At 30.9% G+C, this 19,771-nt stretch overlaps 1 protein-coding gene across 1 annotated transcript; it reads left to right on the top strand.

Annotated features, from left to right (window-relative positions):
* Positions 1-678: 678 nt before the first annotated feature.
* Positions 679-4,474, top strand: LOC117917315 (small ubiquitin-related modifier 1-like). Its single transcript, XM_034833545.1, has 3 exons — positions 679-837; positions 3,667-3,816; positions 4,081-4,474. The coding sequence occupies exons 1-3, from the start codon at positions 745-747 to the stop codon at positions 4,147-4,149; spliced, it is 312 nt and encodes a 103-aa protein (XP_034689436.1). The 5' UTR covers positions 679-744; the 3' UTR covers positions 4,150-4,474.
* The last annotated feature ends 15,297 nt before the right edge of the window (positions 4,475-19,771 follow it).

Below are 19,771 nucleotides of genomic sequence, written 5' to 3' on the forward strand. Positions count from 1 at the left end.
TATAATAAGAATAATTACAAAATTAACATTTCTTATAGATCGACATGATATAATTACATCTAATATTGCAAATTATATCATATATATATATATATATATATATATATATATATATATATATCAAATTTTTCAATAAAATAATTTTAAAATGTCCATTATACTTCTAATTATATTATTATAAGGTTTTCCTTACATTTTCATGAGTTTTTAACAATTTGAAGTCTATCGATATTTTTTTTATAATATTCACCGATATATCGTAAAATCGAAGTATCGATATATCTGTGATCACCGATATTTTCATCATTGCCTATAACATATTTTTTCCGAAACTAAAAAAGGGATAACGATCCAAGAGAATCCACACTTGCAAATTGTCAGCCGTCCGATTCCTCCGCAGTCAATTTCTGCCGTAAATTTGATCTCGAGTATAACTTTCGCGGAATCAAAATTTTATCAATTCCGGTTTTGGCCTCTTTCACAGTCCCCACCACCAACTTCCACTCTCACGCTCTGCCCTATAGTCAAACTGAACTTGCTCTAATAAGACGACACGTGTTTTATTGCCCGTAATTTCATGCGATAAAATAGCGTTCTGGGATACGCGCGAGTAGAGTAGAATTTAGAGGGACGCGTACGGCAGCGTATATATGACGCCTTTGCTATCGTGGTCTTATAGGGGACTCAGTCTCTGTGCTGCAACTTGCGGGAGAGAAACCCTAGGGAAATCAGAGTTTACTGAGAATGTCTTCAACCGGCGGTGCTGCTGGCGGTCAGGAGGAGGACAAGAAGCCCACGGACCAAGGGGCCCACATAAACTTGAAGGTCAAGGGCCAGGTATATTTCTTTCTGATTTATAGGGTTTGATTTTGGCTTCTGAGTGTTCTGTTTGGTTGATTAGAAAACGTCGGAACATGATTGGGACAACTGTAGTTTTGGAGCGGGTTTACAGCGTCTCAAATCTTTTTCTCCTTCGGTTTCTTGGCAATCAAACAGACACTAGAATTTGAGAAATAAGTTCTTGCTTGGTCATGATTAGGAGTTTAATTAATTTCCACTGTTTTTGTGGCTTGAGTTAAAGCTATTCGCTACAAATTTAAGCTTTTTTTTAAATAATAGAATTGCTTTGTCAGGAGGTTGATCGCTTTTGGTTTATAGCCTGGATTCTACTCCATTGTGCTTGAATCAGTTAGTGAATTCATAATCCGTGTTTCCATAGTTCTAAATTTTGACTACTTTAAGTGTTCTCAATATATGCTTGCATTTCAAATTGTTGTATAGATGATAAAATTATTGCAATAGTGTCTTCTCTCATTGAATTTCAGTACTTGTTTTACTTGATTTTTTTCCTGAAAATTAAAATGGACTTTTCAAATCCTAATGTTATTTCTCTTTTGTATCTATTTGATTTTTATTTATTACATGTCATTATCATCGAAGTTTATTCTTTCCATGTCTGTTATTACAATGCAATTTTATATTTACTTGGTTGAATCTTTATTCTCGAAATGCTTTGGCTGTGTTTGGTTCCTGAAAATTTTGAGGAAGGGAAAGAAAATGGGTATTAGAGAGGAAAGTAGGAGGAAAGGAGTGAAGAAGAAAAAAATTACTAAAAAAAGGAAGAGAGAAAAATATATTTGCCTAGTAAGAAAACTCAGAAAAATATGATTGTGTCTAAAAAAAGGAAAAAAAAAATAGTCATAATACATTTTAGATTAGATTTGGTTTTGAAAATTTATAGATCCGAATACTGAGAAGTGAATAATAAGTAGTTATTTTTTTTAGCCCAAAATTTTATTTTTAAAATTTCTCTTTGAGAGTTAAAGATGAAGTAGAGAAATCAATTGCACAAGACAAGAATTTTATATGAAAAACCATTCACAAAGTCTCCCAAAGAACAGCCTCCCTCTCCTTGCTTCACACTCTAGTCCAATTCTAAAAGCTAGATATGATTGCTTGATCTGATTGATCTTCACCTTTGAATGACCTCTTTTTTCTTTCCTTCCACAAATTTCAAACCAGGCACAAAATAGCAGCCCTCCAAGCATTCTTCCTCTACTTCCCAACAAAAGAACCGTCATGTTAAACCTAGTATTAGAGTTGTTTGTCCTATGAACTTGAACAGCACTTAATATGATGTGTACATAGTTTCAAAAGGTGCACTTTAGGCTCAAGGCGTAACCACTCCCTAGCCATTGTGCCTTGCTTGCTAAGACATGCACCTTGTTGAAGAGGTGTGCATTGTCTTCTATACTTATCATTTTTAAACACTTCTATTCTTGAAATTTTTAATTGTATATTGAAATTTTTATGATTTCATTAATTTTTGTGTTGAATGCTTCTTTTAAATGTTTGGAATCTTAAAATTTTAATTGATTGGATTGGATTTTGGATCATATTTTATAAAATTGATATGCATACTAGGTCAAGTTACACTTCACTCAAGCACGCGCCTTGTGTTGCGCCTTGCAACTTGTGTTGCGCCTTGTGCCTTGCGCCTAAGCTATAGGATACTTTTGTACCTTAGGTGCACCTTGCGCTTTTTAAAACTAAGGATGTGTAAATTTTCATGTGGGGAGCCTAGTTTTATGTTTTAAATGGTGAGTTTGAAAATGCTAAATTTTTATGCATGATATACTTTCTCTGCTGCATCTTGTATATATTTGGTGGCGGATCAACCTCGACTCACTCCTTAAAACTGGATCCTTACCCATGTGTTTGAACCATGTACACTTTCAGCTGGAGTTTATCAATGAGTTGGGTAGATTGATTTTTGATTGTGCATTGCTTTTATTATAATTTCAATTATAGGATGCAGTGTTACTGTGGCTGACTCTATCTGGATGCCATGGATCTATTCTTATGAAAAAAAAAAAAGAGTATTGAGGATCAGAGCTTTTTCATGTCGGACCTATTATTATTACAAAATATGGTTAGATTAGGTCCTGCTCTATATGGATACCTTTTATTTAATGTTGAGGGAGCAGTTCATTTAGAAATCAGATCATTACTCAAATGTTGCATGTGCATGTCCTCCTTCCACATGATATAACAATATTACGATACTTTCCCTCGTAATTTTGTTAATTTCAGCTATTTCTATCTTCTTGCAAATGCACCCATTTTTATTCTATTTCCCCTTTATGGCACATGGCTGGAGCATCCATCTTATTGTACTCATTTTATTTTAATTTATTTAAATTTATTTTGGGAAGTTGCATTATCAAACTTAACGCTTGATTAATATATTAAAGTTTTGAAGCATCAGTATCATTGTTAGAATCCGTTTGCAATTTGTTTTTATTTTTGTTTTTAAAGAAACAGGTTGAAAAAATCTCTTTGTTGTGTCATTCTTGGCAGTATTTTGAGAAGTCTTCTCACAATTTAATGTGGATTAATAATCTAGGATTTCTCATTTTGCTTGTAGTGTTAGAATAATGACCATCTCTTTGAAAACATTCAATATCTGGTAATGCTCCTTACTTGAATCTGTGAAAATGTAAGTTTCTTTTATGATTGAAATATTGAGGCTTTTGGAAGTTCAGTGTTATTTTATATGGATAGTTCTGCTCTTGTTTTCTTTTCAACTTCCACCATTCCCATCCTTGTAACCCACAAGCGAATTTTTTTAAAATATTTCTTTTCGTTTCTTTTCTGGTTGTGTAGGATGGGAACGAGGTGTTCTTTAGGATCAAAAGAAGCACCCAGTTACGGAAGCTTATGTCTGCTTACTGTGATCGACAGTCAGTGGAGTTAAACTCCATTGCATTCTTATTTGATGGTCGCCGACTCCGTGGAGAGCAGACTCCAGATGAGGTAAGGCTTTTGGTTTTCTGAATTATTTGTTGGCAATCCATGTTGCTCCCCACCTGTGGCTTCCTGTTGTATGTATACATGCACATTTCTATAGGTGGAATGAGGGATGATGGAGGCCAAGAGTGTGGATTGGTAGTATCTTTTAGCTGCTAAACAGTTTTACCTTTTCTTATAAACAAGTGATCTGAATCCCACATTGGGCATCCCTCACATATTTCTTTTGGTGTCTCATGTGAAATGGGCAACATTTTGATATGGGTTTAGCTTGAAATGGAGGATGGTGATGAAATAGATGCAATGCTGCACCAAACTGGAGGGGTTGCATGGATGTAGATATATAATATATGAGAAAAGCATGGCAAGGAGAGCTGCTTCCAGAGTTTTTAATATTTTGTTTTAATCTGTGGTGTGACCTGATGACTCACTGTCCGTAAAGGAAAATGGAAACGGTGCATGCTTGAAAAAGTTTGCAGTTAGGATTTTGGTCCATGATGGTCTCTTGCTGCTACGTTTTGGAGATTCTGGGATTTATTCCCTATTAATTCGACGTTTTGGAATATTGTGTTATCTTTAATATAGAGGGGCTGAACTGTTGTTACAAAAGACCACTGCTGAACCTTTCTATCTATTAAATTTAGTGTGTTTGGCAATGTTTTCAGAACTTATCGGTCATTGAATTGGAAAAGTTATCGGTTCATGGTTTACTGGTCGAACCGATGGTCGAATCGTGACGGTTTACTGGTCGAACCGATGGTCGAATCGTGACGTCATAAGTATATAATTTATATATTATTAAAATTATAAATAATTATAATAATAATAATAATTTATATATTATTTAAAAATTAAAATTTTATTTGAAATGAGAAAATTAGTTTTAAATTACAAATTAAAATTAAAATCTGAATTTTAATTTTAATTTTAAAATTTTATAATTTAATTTTAAATCAAAAACTTATTTTATAATCATAAATTTATTTAAAATTATAATATTCTTATTCATTTAAATTAAAATCACAAGTTTTAAAAATCATGAAGTAAAAAAATAATAAATATAAAATAAAATAAATAATAATGTTGATAAAGTAAAAAAAAAAAAAAAATTAAAACAAAATGGAAAGGGTAGCCAAAAAGGTAGGAAAATCTCGATCTTTCTTACGAAGGAAGGGTTTTGGGGGCATCGAAAACGGAAAGGGAAAAAATCTAGGTGGGGAAGGGAGAGGTAGAAGGAAGGGTTTTGGCACCAAAGGGTGAGGAAGAAGGAAGGGTTTTGGGGGTACTAGAAAAGGGAAAAAATATGGGTGGGGACGTTGTGATGGGTTGGGAAGAAGGAAGGGTTGCAGAGGGCAATGAAACGGAAAGGGAAAAAATCTAGGTGGGGAAGGGCGAGGAAGAAGGAAAGGTTTTGGCACGGAAAAAAAGGAAAAGATCTGGGTGGGGGCACTACGAGGGGCTGTCATTGAGGAGGGCTGCGTCGGCGGGCTGATGAAGCGTTGGATGGGGGAGGAGAATTGTTCGGTTCACAAGAAACCGGCTAGGTCATCAAATTCATCGGTCCAATAGCTGGTTTCAACGATCCAACACCGGTTCAAAGGCTTCTCAACTCAAATGCCAGAACCAGACCAGATTGGTGACCGATCGACGGTCGAACCAGTCGAATTGATTGACCCAATCCGATTTTTTTAAACAGTGGTGTTTGGTAGTGATTTTATTTTGTAAAGTATTTAAAAAGCTAAAAATATTTTTTAGAATTATTGGCAAATATTTTTGAACGAGAGGAAAAATGGAAATCAATAATGTAATTGAGAAATTAAGAGTTTCATTGTAATTCTAAGAAATATTTTTGATATTTTTAATACTTGAAATTTTTTATTATTTAAGTGTTAGAAATGTTATAAACACTTTATAAAAGCACTCCCAAACGCATTATAACAATAATTCTAGAAAGTGATTTTACCTTTAAAATTGAAAAATCATTTGTAGTCTTGCAAAACGCTTTTAGAAAACATTTTCACTAAAAAAATACTTCGAAAAAAGCATGTTAAACGCATTCTAAACGAGGTTTTTAAAGCTTAAGTTCATATTATGATAATGTTCTTAAAGATTAGGTTCATATTATGAAAATAAATCCAAATAGGCATTTGGATTTTATCCTGTCGACTAATAGAGACAAACTAAAAAAGGTCCCATATCCCACGAGTATTACAAACTTGCTTTCTTTGAAATCTTGGTATGTGACAACTAATCATGATTTATATAACCATTAATATGACATTGGGGAATGAGAATAATATTTTTTTTATTCTTATTTATTTTTAAACAAAAATAAATTTCGTGATACAAATTTTTTTACTTGGATATAAGGTTGAAATGACTATTTGTTTTAATTTCAATGTTAGGTAATAATGGAATGCGTTTAAACAAAACATTATTTTTTATTTGGATATAGGGTTAAAAATTATTTTCATTTAAACAAAACATTTTTAGAGATTTCTTTTTGATAAATAATAGAAGTTTATTTAGCCATGTGATTTAATAACAATGTTATCTTTTGTAAAATAAATATAGCACTCTTTGATTGTTGTTTTCTAGAAATAGGTTTTAAAAATAAAATGAAATAGAAAAAAAAGGAGAAGTTTTTTTTTTCTTTGATTTTTAAAAAACAAATGGAAAATGTTGATAAATAATAATAATAATTAAAAAAAACCATAAAAAGGTAGATCATGATGTATTCTTCTTTTATTCACTTTTTAGCACCCAATGCCAATAGAAAAAAAATGATCAAATATGGCATTTCTGCTAATTATAAATGTATTTTTATAAATTTCTTTTTAAATTTTCTAAGTTTTCTAAATTTTTTGTTAAAAAAAATATATTCTAAATGAAATAACACTTCAAACAATAGCATATTAATTTTTAAAAATAAATTAAAACTCAAAATCCGATTCAACTAGCATTAGAAAGTCATATAATATAAAATCGATCAAATTAATATTAGAAAGCTACAAACCTAAATTCATTTTAAATGACTTTGTTATTTTTTTCTATGGAATCATAATTTTGTGAATACTTTTACTAGATAAATAAACTTCAAATTAAATAAAACATCATGTGTTGGATTCACCAACGAGTCTAGTAATTTTTTAAAAATAATTTAAAATTCAAATAAGGATCTATTGATACAAAAAAAAAGGGACAAAATTTGGTTTAGAATGATTTTATTATTCTTCTTTTTCACAAAATCATATGTTTCTGTTTTTTTTTTACTAGAAAAAATGAATTTAAAATCAAGCAAGAGTATTGAATTTATTAATGAGTTCAATAATTTTTAAAAATAATTTGAAACTCCAAAAATATATATAATCATTGCAAAAAATAATAAACCATTAAACTAATCACGAAAAAAATAAAAGAATAATTAAATATATAGTTACGACTTTACTACTTCAATACACACAACTATATTTTATAAATTTTCTCAATAAGTAAATAGATTTTAAATTAAGTGAAACATAATGTAGACCCCCCCCCTAAGGACGGAGCTAGCCTTTTTCCATCATGATTTTTTTTACTGACCACCCAAGAAATGGGGCTGCTTTTGGGCGGCCAGATGGGATGGGTGGCAGACGGAGGATGGTTTGTTGAGGAAGCTGAAGACAGGAAAAAAAGAGGAAAAGGAAAGGGAGCAGAAGGAAGGCACCAGGACGGGAGGAGTTTTGGGGGGAAGCAGAAAAAGAAAGAGGGAAAAAAAAGGAGAGTTTTGTCTCTTCTCTGGATTTTTTTCTCTCTGGAAATCAAAAAGCAGGAACTTAGGAGGCAAAGGAGTTTTTGAGGAAGAGATATCTAAAACGGGGAAGAGGACTTTCAGGTATGAGCATTGTGGTTTTTCTATTCATCTTCCTTATCGTATTATTCTTCATGTATTTATCTGGTGGTTCTCTAGCTCTCATGTTATTTGGGTATATTATTGCTATGTTTTTTTTCTTTTCTTTGTCATTTTCTTTGGGCGTTCACTGCAAAGATAAATCTGGATGCGGTTCGAGTTTTGTCATCGGCCATGGAGCCCATTTATTTCGGCATGAAACGGGTTCCTATATGTTGAGTATTTTGTTTGTTTATTTATCGTTTTGAAAGTGTTCCGTTGGAGGTCGTTCACCTCTGTTTTTCTTTTTTTTTTTTCTTTTCTTTTCTTCCTTTTTTTTTCTTTTCCTGGTACCTCAATCACTGTCCTCCAACGTGCGTGTGGAGATCACGCTGCCATCGCTCCAGGACCATGCCGCCGCCGTCTTGCTCCGGGACTTCACCGCCGCTGCACACGCCCACGACCACGCCGCCGCTGCACTCGTCCAAGACGCCAACGCTGCACCCGTCCAAGACGCCAACACTGCACTCGTCCAGGACTGCGCCGCCGCCGTCTCGCTCCGGGGCCACGCCGACGCTGCCATTGCCCACGGCAGCGCCGCCGCTGCCATAGCTCGCAGCAGCGCCGCCGTCTTCGTCTGGAAGGGCGAGATCCGGAGCAGTCCTCGCGCCATCGAAGCCCGGGGGCTGTCCACTTGGCCTGGAGGATCCACAACCCCGAACACCGTCGTTGCTGCCGCCGCGTGGAGGTGACGAAGACGTTGCAGCCGTGGGGGGAATATGCAAGGAAGAAGATGAAGATGAGGACCTTGGGCTTGGATTGGGGCACTAGGCCCAAGTTTGGGGTGGTTTGGGCTTGGGATAAGGCAAGGCCCAATTTTGTGTTGTTTGGTTTTTGGATTTGGGCTTGGGCTTAGGCTTAAGGGCTTGGGTTCACTATTATTATTATTATTATTATTATTATTATTAAGTCTTATCCTATTATTATTATTATTATTATTAACCATTATCCTATTATTACTATCACTATTATTATCATTATTATTGCTATTAATTCAACTTTCAAAATTTTGTTATCATTATTATTTCAAAACCTTATTAATTATTATTATTATTACTACTATTATATTATTTCAAAATATTATATTATTATTATTATTATTATTATTTCAAAATCTTATTATTATTATTTCTTGTTAATTCAACTTTTAAAATGTTGTTATTATTATTATTATTAATTCAACTTTTAAAATATTATTCGTATTATCGCTATTAATTCAAACTTTCAAAACCACTATTATTATTATTAATATTAATTCAACTTTTAAAACCTTATTATTATTATCATTATTTCAAAATCTTATCATTATTATTGTTATTATTATGATTATCAATGTTATTAACTTAACTTTCAAAATCACACTATTATTATTATTATTAACTCAACTTTTAAAAATCTTACTATTATTATCGTTATCAATTTAACTTTTAAAATATTACGATTATTATTATTATTATTTATTCAATTAAAATATTCTTATTATTATTCTTATTGTTATTATTAACCCAAACTCTCAAAATCTTATTACTGTTAAAATATTATTATTATTATTATTATTCCAACTTTTAAAGTATTATCATTATCATTATTAACGGATTATTATCATTATTATAATTAACGAGTATTATCATTATTATTATTGTTAACGGATATTATTATTATTAACGTATTATTATTATTATTATTATTATTAACAGATATTATTATTATTATTATTGTTAACGGATATTATTATTATTAACGGATTATTATCATTATTATTATTAACAATATTATTATTATTACTATTATTATTAACGGATATCATCAATATTAATTATTATTATTGCTATTATTATTATCAATTATTATTATTATTGCCATTATTATTATTATTATCATTGTCATTATTAGTATTTGTTCAATTTTTTCGAATCTTATTATTATTATTATTATTATTATTATTATTATTATTGTTAATTCAATTTTTTCAAATTCCATTATTATTGTTATTACCATGGTCATTATTATTATTAATTCAATTTTTCGAACCCTATTATTGTTATTATTATTATTATTATTTCTATTATTATTATTATTATCATTATTACTATTGTCATTATTGTTATTATTGTCATTGTTGTTATTATTATTATCGTGATTGTCATTATTATCATTATTATTATTATTATCATTAAAATCTATATTCTCGTAGTTTAACCTCCTAAAGTTCATCTCTTATTATTATTATTTCAAACTCCCGAAATCTTATTATTATTATTATCATTAATTCAAATTTTCAAAATCTTATTGTTATTATTATTAATTCAATCTTTCAAAATCTTATTATTATTATTATCATTTTTATTAATTCAAACTTTCAAAACCTTATCATCATTATTGTTATTAATCCAAACTTTCAAAATTCTATTATTAGTATTATTATTATTGTTATTATTATTATTAATTCAAACTCTCAATATCCTATAATTATTATTATTAATTCAAACGCTCAATATCTCAATATTTTATTATCATCATCATTATCATTAATTCACACTTTCAAAATCTTATTCTTATTTTCATTAATCCAACCTTTTAAAATCTCATCATTATTATTAATATATTATTATTATTGTTATTATTAATTCCACTTTCAAAATCTTATTCTTATTTTCATTAATCCAACCTTTTAAAATCTTATCATTAATCTTATTATTACTATTATTATTAATTCAACTTTCCAAATCTTATTCTTATTTTTATTATTAATCCAACCTTTTAAAATCTTACCATTAATATTAGTATTATTATTATTATTAAATCAACTTTCAAAATCTTATTATTATTATTATTATCGTTATTATTAATTCAAACCCGCAAAACCTTATTGTTATTATTATTAATTTAACTTTTAAAATCTCATTATTATTATTGCTATCCTTAATTCGACTTTCAAAAATCTTGTTATCATCATCATTATTATTATTATTTCAAAACCTTATTGTCATTGTAATTATCCTTATTATTATTATCGTTATTGTTATCACCTTAGGCCCTTATAGTTCCAAAGCCCTTTTTAATCCCTTTTCGTTTATCCATATTATTATTATTATCATTTATTGTTATTATTATTATTATTATTAAAAATCTATACTCTAGCCGTTTAATTTCTTTGGCAAGTTTCATTTTAATCACCGAGGCTCTAATATTTTAAATTTAATTCCAAATACTCTAATCTTCGAATAAACTCCCGGGATCCGGTTTTCACTCAAATAGTTTTAATCCCCTTTCAGTTCCTAAATAATCTTCTGGTAAGCAATAATGAATTCTCCATAATTCCAAAACACGGGATTTGTGAGACTAGCTCATGAATGAAAAATTGGGCTTTGGTGGGGGCCCTAGGTTTGATCCTTGTTGATCGTAAATCGTTGTGCTTAATGTATTTTGCTTGAATCTCGTTTGTACCCCGATATGCATGAGCTATATTTTGTATTCATTAATTTTGCACTAATCCCGTTTCTTGATAGCGCATTGTGGCTCGTGGTCGAGGTATGCATCTACTCTCATTCTGGTCAATCTCTATCGCGCGTTTTGTTTCCCATATTGTGTATGATTTAGGTGAGTATCCATCGATTTTTCCTGCTGATTGTCATGTCAGTTTCATTTTATTAGTAGAGACCCGACTTTAGGGACTTAGAGGGGTGCTACGGTCTCTACCGTACCTTCCCGATAAGTAACCTGACCCCCGAACCCGATCCGGTTTTTCACATATCGCCTTTTCCAAAACCAGGAGTCGCACTTAGGGTTTTTCTTTCTTATTTTGTTTACCCTTTTAAAAATAAAACAAAAATAAGTGGCGACTCCAAGTCATTTTTAATCAATAAAAATCATTTTTCAAACAAAAATCGAGCTCGCCATCAAGTGGGAAACGCATGAGCCGAAATGCGGGGTCCCACACATAAGTAACATTTTAAATTCTTTAATGAATCTTTTATTTTTAAGAATAATTTAGAATTTAAAAAATCTAATCAACTCATCTATAATTGAATATTAAATGTATATATGTAATGAAACTTTACTCATGGATATCTTAATAAATTAAATTTTATTTATTTTTAAATTCATTTAAAATAAATTTTACAATAAATTATTAAATTTAAATTATTATTATTATTATTTATTTTTAATAAAATAAATCAAGAAGATGTTAATATCCATATATTTATAATATTTATAAAAAATATAATTTATTCTAATATTGCTATTCATATTTCATTAAACCTATTTATTTTAATTACAAAAATATTTTTATTTTTAATAAGATTTGAATTAAATTTATTTTATATTACATAATTGAATTTATATTTTTTTACAAAATCAAAATCCAAACAAGTTTTTAAATTTTTATCTTTTTGAATGGTGTATTTAAAAACAACTTATATGAAATAAATAAAAAATCAAAATATATTTTATCAAATATCAATTGAACTCTCACTTACAAGTGTACTTTCATTTCTTTTGAAATAATTTTTTTATTCTATTCATTTAAGTTATCTAAACATGGGAATAAAGGACAAAAAGAATAAGATATTCATTCCTACCTTTCATTCTCGCATATTAAACATAGCTTTAGGGTTTTACTTCAAGATGTACCTATTTAAAAGCATGACTAATCTAGTCGTGTAGCGATATATTTAGATGTTATTGTTTTGTACCGAGTATTTTGTACATCAATCTCATTTATTTGTATTTTAATCCTATCCTTTTTACTTTAATCCTGTGGTTTGTATTTTCAACAAACACCATTTGAAAAAAAAAAAAGAAAAAAAAAGAGAGATTTATTTGAATTGAGTTGGTAATTTGTCACGGACTATTCAACAGAGAAAAATTGTCCCAAATGGGAAGTCCCATGACAGTCAGTGGGCTCACTTAACCTCAAGGGCCTCTGGCCCCCACAAAATCTTGCCACTTGGGCCCCTTGGGCCCCTTGGGCCCCTTGGTTCGGCAACAGAGAAGCCCATTTCACCACCCAAATGGGCCTACTACATCTCTAAATTTCAGTTAGCCTCACTCACCTCTCTGCTGGGCCCCATCTCGTGTACCAGACTGCTGTTTGCATTTTTAAATAAAGATTCCAACTACCAAGTACCAGAGATCAGAGTTGTGGGCCTAACGGAATTATTATGTGGGCCTAGGTAATGGGCCGCGGGACACCCTATCCTCTTTCTGGTGGTCATACAGGTGACATCACTAGAATTAATCCTTTACCAGAAGAGATTATTAAGTTCTACCACAATAAAAGTAAATAAATAAATAAATTCACTTTGCTCTTCAAACTCCAGTCATTTGCCCATCAAAATTTTAAAATAATGGAAAAGCGTATTTGTATACACTCATATATATATATATATATATATATATATATATAATACAAATTTTAAACGGTTGTTTAAAAATAATTAGTATTTCATGTACTTTTTAATCAATGACCTTTAAGTGAGTATATAAAATTTCGGATATGTTTGAAAACTGTTTTTTAAAAATAGTTTTCTGTTCTTTAGAACAAAAAACACAAAAAACAAATTTGACAACCAAAAACTGTTTTTTATTTTATATTCTTAAGAACAAAAAATATGATGTTTTCAAAAAATATTTTTTTAATTGTCTTACGTTGTTTTTACTTATTTTTTAAGATTGTTTTAAGAAATAATTACACAAATATATAAAATAATTAAAAATAAAATACTAAATATAAATTATTTTTAAAACATATTTAAAAATATTAAAAATGGGTTAAAAACATTTTAGGGTTTCAAATAGACTTCTATTTTAAAAAAATCAGAGAATAATTTTTAAAAATTGTTTTCAAAAACTATTTTTTAGAATTACTTTTTAAAATAGTTACCAAACATGCCCTTAATTATTTTTAGAGCTATTTATTTTTTCTTAAAATATAGGATTTTTAATTATAAACCAAACATGCAAATAATTTTTTTTCTTAGTATTTTGTGGAATCTCTTATAATATTAATTAAAAAAATGCTGGAAATAATAGAATATGAGGTATGAATTGAGCTACCTAACCAAATACCGATAACAAATTCTAGGTCCCACATTAGAACTGCCCAACAAGTAATCATAACCATATTTTTATTCATAATGTTGAAGATAAATGTAGTTTAGGTGGTGATGGGTCTAAAGATTCTTCTTTTGATGAGAGTCACTCCAAAGTCGGCAAGCTCACACTTCTTTTAGTTATAATATTTTATCTAACCGTCAAAAAGGAGACTCCATGTGGATTTGTTTTTTCCAATGATAAGAATTGCCACTTGTCATTAGGAGGTTGGTTCTTTGCAAGATTACAAATGCTAAATTTAAAGGGAGAGGGTGGCTTAAGCCTTTAATGATTGTTTATGATATTTTTAATTATTGTGTTGAAATTTGAGTAGGTTGGATAAGGTTTCATTGCAACCAAAGCTCACCCAATCAACTTAAAAATATAGATTCTTTACGAGGTCATTGTCAAGTCATTTCAAAACTCATTTTGATTAAATTTTTTTTTTATAGAAGAATCAATGATGGTTGGAGAACCGCTTCAAGTTATTGTTTATGAATTATTTTAAATATTTTTTAAAATTTTATCAAATACCAATTTTTTTTTTTTTTTTTAAGAAAACATTTTCAAGCATAGAGAAGTTTTAACTCCTATCAAAATCCTGACATATTGGTGAAAATTTATGGTAAAATATGTAATGGAAATAATTATGATTTAATGTCAAAACAAGTAAAAATTATATGTTGAAGGCTTAAAATTTCCAATATTATGTGTAGCATCTTCTAAATTTAAATAAATTCAAGGGGTGAAAAATAGGAAGTGTTATCTTGTCAAAATCTATGACATTCCCACACCTAGGTAGCTTTTAGGTCTATTTAGGAATGTTTAAAAACATTTTTTTTAGAAACTTTTCAAATCTTATTTTTGATATTTTTTAGATTAAAAGTCTATTTAGTGATATAAAATATTCTCAACCTATTTTACATTTTTTTATGTTTATATAGTTATTTTTTAAAAATAACTTAAAATAATTAAAATATGTTATTTAAAAATACCTTATTTTTAAAAAAAAATTCATGGATTAATAACAATCAAACAATTTTTTTTTTTTTTTTGTTTTATATATGAGTGTATAAAATGCAATTATGAAATTGACTCAACACTCCACTAAAGAAAGTAAGTTGCACTCCAGTATCTTATGATATTACAACGAAATAAAGCTTTGGGTCTATGACCAACTATCCATTGCATCTAGACTCCCCATGAATTGGTCTCCGTGATTTAGCGAGGTAAAAACTATTATCCTCTCAAATCAGCTCTCTAACTATTGAGTTAAAAATCCTTTTACTATGTGATTAATTAACATACTCTAACTCATAAATGTCAGGAAACCCTAAATTGCTCTATTCCCCAACCCTAAATTGTTAAAGTGCATAAAAATCCATCCCAGACTCTCTAAATCTATTATAGCGGAAAACTTGGTATTAAAAAATAATCAAAATACCACATAAAACATAGATTTAGAGAGAAATGTCACATACTTGCGATTCAAATGTTCCCAAATCAATTCTAATCGGTGTAGAATACTCCAAAGTTGTAATAGATTTTGTAAATGCAATAATCTTCCACCCGATGACTCCTCCTTTAGTCTAGGCACTTAGATGGTGGAGATCTTAGGGCTAGAGGTTAGGGTTATCTCTTTAAACTATAGGGAGAAAGTGGCAAAAGTTAGAAACCCTAACCTCATAAAGGGATATTTATAGGCTTCTTACTAGGCTTAAGTGACTTGAGCCCACTATAAGCTTTGATCACTTAATGTAGCCTAAAAAGATTATTAATTGATTAATTAACTTAACAAGGTTCCAATTAATCAATTAGTCCAGTCCAGAGATATTGTTCACTTACCCTTGTGCAACTTGGTGTAAATACTAAAACACTTTTATGCATATTTGTGAACTAAAAACCCATTCAAGCCTCATAAACCACGCCATCAAGGATTATGAGCTCAAGTAGGGGCCATTAGAACCCATAAAATTGTATTGGCTCCCTCGGAATCCAATTTTGAAATTGAATTAACCTCCTATTATAAAGAGTCAACCGCACTTTAATACCTTATGTATATTATAACAAGATACCAAGTGCTCGAGTCCATGACTTCCTATCCATTGTATATTGTTTCCCCATGAACTAGGTGTTTCCATTGAGAATACTTGTTACTACCAGCTTCCATTAATAGTGATCCAATTTATAGGGAATATATGATTAGCTTATGATCTCATCCATAGGTTAAAGCCACTGCTAGATTATGCACATACTCAATATTCTCTCAAGGTTAAGAGACCATAAAGTGTAGCAGTTTGGTGAAGTCATGACTACTTGATGGCCTTATGTCATGACTCACCATAAGTATTGTCCAATATGTAATCATACACATTAGTGCACTCACCATGGGAACTCTATCCTAACTACTAAGACCAACCATCCCTCTAATTAAGAGTTGGTGCACTACAACCTCAAATGGATTATCTAAGTTGATAAACCAATTGTGAACAAATCATTTACTTGCAAGAAACCCATGAGTTGGATCTTCAATGCAACTCCTAAGGTACCCAATTCATATACAATGTAAGAGATGCTAGATCAAAATGCTAATAAAGTATAATGTATGGAATAAGGATAGATAGAGGTTAACCTGTAATATCATTAAATGACTAGAGTATTTCAAATTTGTTACATTATGTCATGCTTTTAAGGGTTCTATCCTAACATTCTCCCATTTACCTTAAAGCATTATGTTATTAAAACATATTAGATACTCATTTGAAACCTATGCTATCCTTGTGACCAACAAAGACTCTCTCGATCAATGTCTTAGTGAAAGGATTTGTTAGGTTCTACACATAAGGTATCTATCCAACCATCACATCACCCATTTAAACTATTTCAACACTTTGGAACACAAGCACTTAATCTCTTGTTCTCCAAAGATACTTGAGTATATGTTTGACAATTGTATAGTGATCTAGACTTGGATTTGATTGATATCTACTCACAACACATACAATAAAACAAATATCTAGAGTACATAGAATCGCATACATAAGGCTACCTATTCCACAAGCATAAGGTACCACTTAAACGTGATCTTTCTCCTTAGATGTCTAAGGACATCGATCTTGAGAAAGGGCAACACTAAACTAAAATAATAACAAACCCTTCTTGGAGTCTTGCATCATGTACTTGGCCAAATGCTTATTGATGTTGGTGACATAGCGCAAATTTTTTATTCTTGCAATCCTAAAAAACCTTAAACCAAAAAATATATTGTACCCTTTCTAGATTGTCATCTATAATTGAGTAGACAAACTGATCTTGATTGATGACGGTATACATACATCATTCCCAATGATTAGATTATCATCTACCTACAAGATCTTGGAATATAACCATGCTTCCCAACGCTTCTTGTACACACAAGGCCATTTTCTATGAAAATGTTTGGTTGCATCCTATAGATGCTAACATCAAGATAATCGTTTAAAAACATTATCTTAATATCCAATTGTTATATCTTATAATGAGATATGTTGCCATGGATAGGAATACTCTGATGGATTTGAGTATGGCTATTGGTAAAAAGGTCTCCTATAGTTAAAACAATGTTTCAAACTATAACCTTTAACTATAACCTAACCATATAAAACTCAACCCTTCCATAATATGTGGAATACAAACCTCCCACTATGATGAGACACACATATACTAGAAGTATTGGGAATGGTATGTTTTTATACCTTTAGATCCATAGTATCTTATGCTAAAGTGAGACTAATTTCTCATTTTTTCCTATTTATATCAATCTATAGCTTATTACTTATCATATAGTCTTTATCATAAATCTACCTTGCTTCCAATTAGTGTACCTTTGTGTTCAACACAAGTGCTAGACACTTCTATGTGTGAATATATCATAAACTAAGTTTGGAACGTGCCACATCATTTGGAAGTCAAAGGTACCGACCTAGTGATGAAGGTAAGACACAATTTTCAAGGAATATCCCAAACGAATGTAGGAAGTAATTGAAGGGAAAAACCTAGATCTTTTTGTTTCCTAAGTTCGGATCAGGTTAGGAACATGCATAACTATTCTAGGCTTTTTCTAAATCCTATGCATAGTGGAAAAATAACATTTTTATACTATAAAAGGATTCAGAAAGTGCTAAAAAAACCATGCCTTAGATTCGAATGTTCCTGAATCAAATCCACATGGTGAAGATGAAAATCGAAATCGCAGAAGTCTCGTAAACCAGAAATCTTCTGCCCGATGACTCAAACCTTGATCTTGGCACACTTCTGGTAGGGAGGAAAAAATGGTGAAGGCTATGACTCTCTATCTCTCTAGATGGTGGAAGATAAAAGTTATGGAAACCCTAACCTCTAGGGGGTTATTTATAGGGTTCCTAAGTGGACTTAAGTGACTTGAGCCCATATGGGCTTGGGTCACTTAATCTAGACCAAAATGGGTTCTAATTGATTAATTAACCTAATATGGCCTACTAATTAATCAATTAGCCCAATCCAGAGACCTTACTCACTTACCCCTATGCAACCTTGCGTAATTACCAAAACACCCTTATGCACAAAAGTGAACCTAAAGTCAATCCGACCCTCATAACCCATGCAAATAAGGTATATGAGCTCAGAGTAGGGATCACTAGGGCCCATAGGAATACTGACTCCCTCAAAATCCAATTCTAAAGTTGATTCAAGATTCCACTATAGAGAATCAACTAAACTCTAATATCCTATGTAAACAACAACGAGACATCAAGTGTTTGGGTTTGCAACCTACTATCCATTGTGTTCAGTCTCCATATGAACTGGTGTCTGTAATCTAACAAGATGAAAGTTATCAGCCTTTTAATACTACCTCTACCATCCTTGAGTTATAGATCCTCATATTGTGTGTTCAATTGACATATCTTAGCTTTCAAAGAGCCTATGTCAAGTTCCACTTAAGGAACTATTATGACCATAGTTTTCAGAACACACCTCCTTAAGATCACCTAAGGGAATACTCAGTTTCAATCCTAAGAGATATCATAGAGCTTCTATTGAGAATACTTATTGCTACTGGCTTCCATCAATAATGACCCAATCTATAGGGAATATATGATCAACTTACAAACTCACCCGTAGGTCAAAGCCATTGCTAACTTTAGCTCAAGCTCAATATTCTCTAAAGGTTAAGAGACAACAGAATGAAATAGCTTGCTGAGATCATAATTACTTGATAGCCTTAAGTCATGACTCACTATAGGTTCTTTCCAATGTGTAATCATACACACTAGTGCACTCACCATGGGAAAACCCATCCCGATAGCCAAGACCAATCATCCCTCCAATTAAGAGGTGGTGCATTACAACCTCTAATGGGTTACCTAGACCCATGAACCAGTTGTGAACAAGTCATCTATTTGCAAGGAACCCATGAATTAGATATTTTATGCAACTCCTAATGCACCTAAGTCACTTACAATGCAAAAGATGGAGGTAAGAATACTCAAAAAATATAATACATGGAATAAGGATAGACAAAAGTGAAACTGGAACATCATTAAATAAATAATGAATTCCAAATTTATTACATCATGTCTTTGTTTTAAGGGGCTCTATCTTAACATTCTCCCACTAGCTCTCAAAGCATCATGCCTATAAAGCATGTCAGATACTCATCTGAAACCTATGTTATCTCTATAACCAACAAAGACTCTCCCTATCAATGTCTTGGTGAAGGGATCTATGAGGTTCTCCATTGAAGGTATTTTGCCAACCATCATGTCACCCTTTAAATTATCTCAACTCTTTGGAGCACAAACACATAATCCCTCGTTTCCCTAAGATACTTTAGTATATGCTTGACAACTGTCTAATGTTTTGGACCTGGATTAGACTGATATCTACTCACCAAACCCACTTCAAAGCAAATATTCGGTT

This window comes from Vitis riparia, chromosome 7 (assembly GCF_004353265.1).
Source record: "Vitis riparia cultivar Riparia Gloire de Montpellier isolate 1030 chromosome 7, EGFV_Vit.rip_1.0, whole genome shotgun sequence".
Lineage (NCBI taxonomy): Eukaryota > Viridiplantae > Streptophyta > Magnoliopsida > Vitales > Vitaceae > Vitis > Vitis riparia.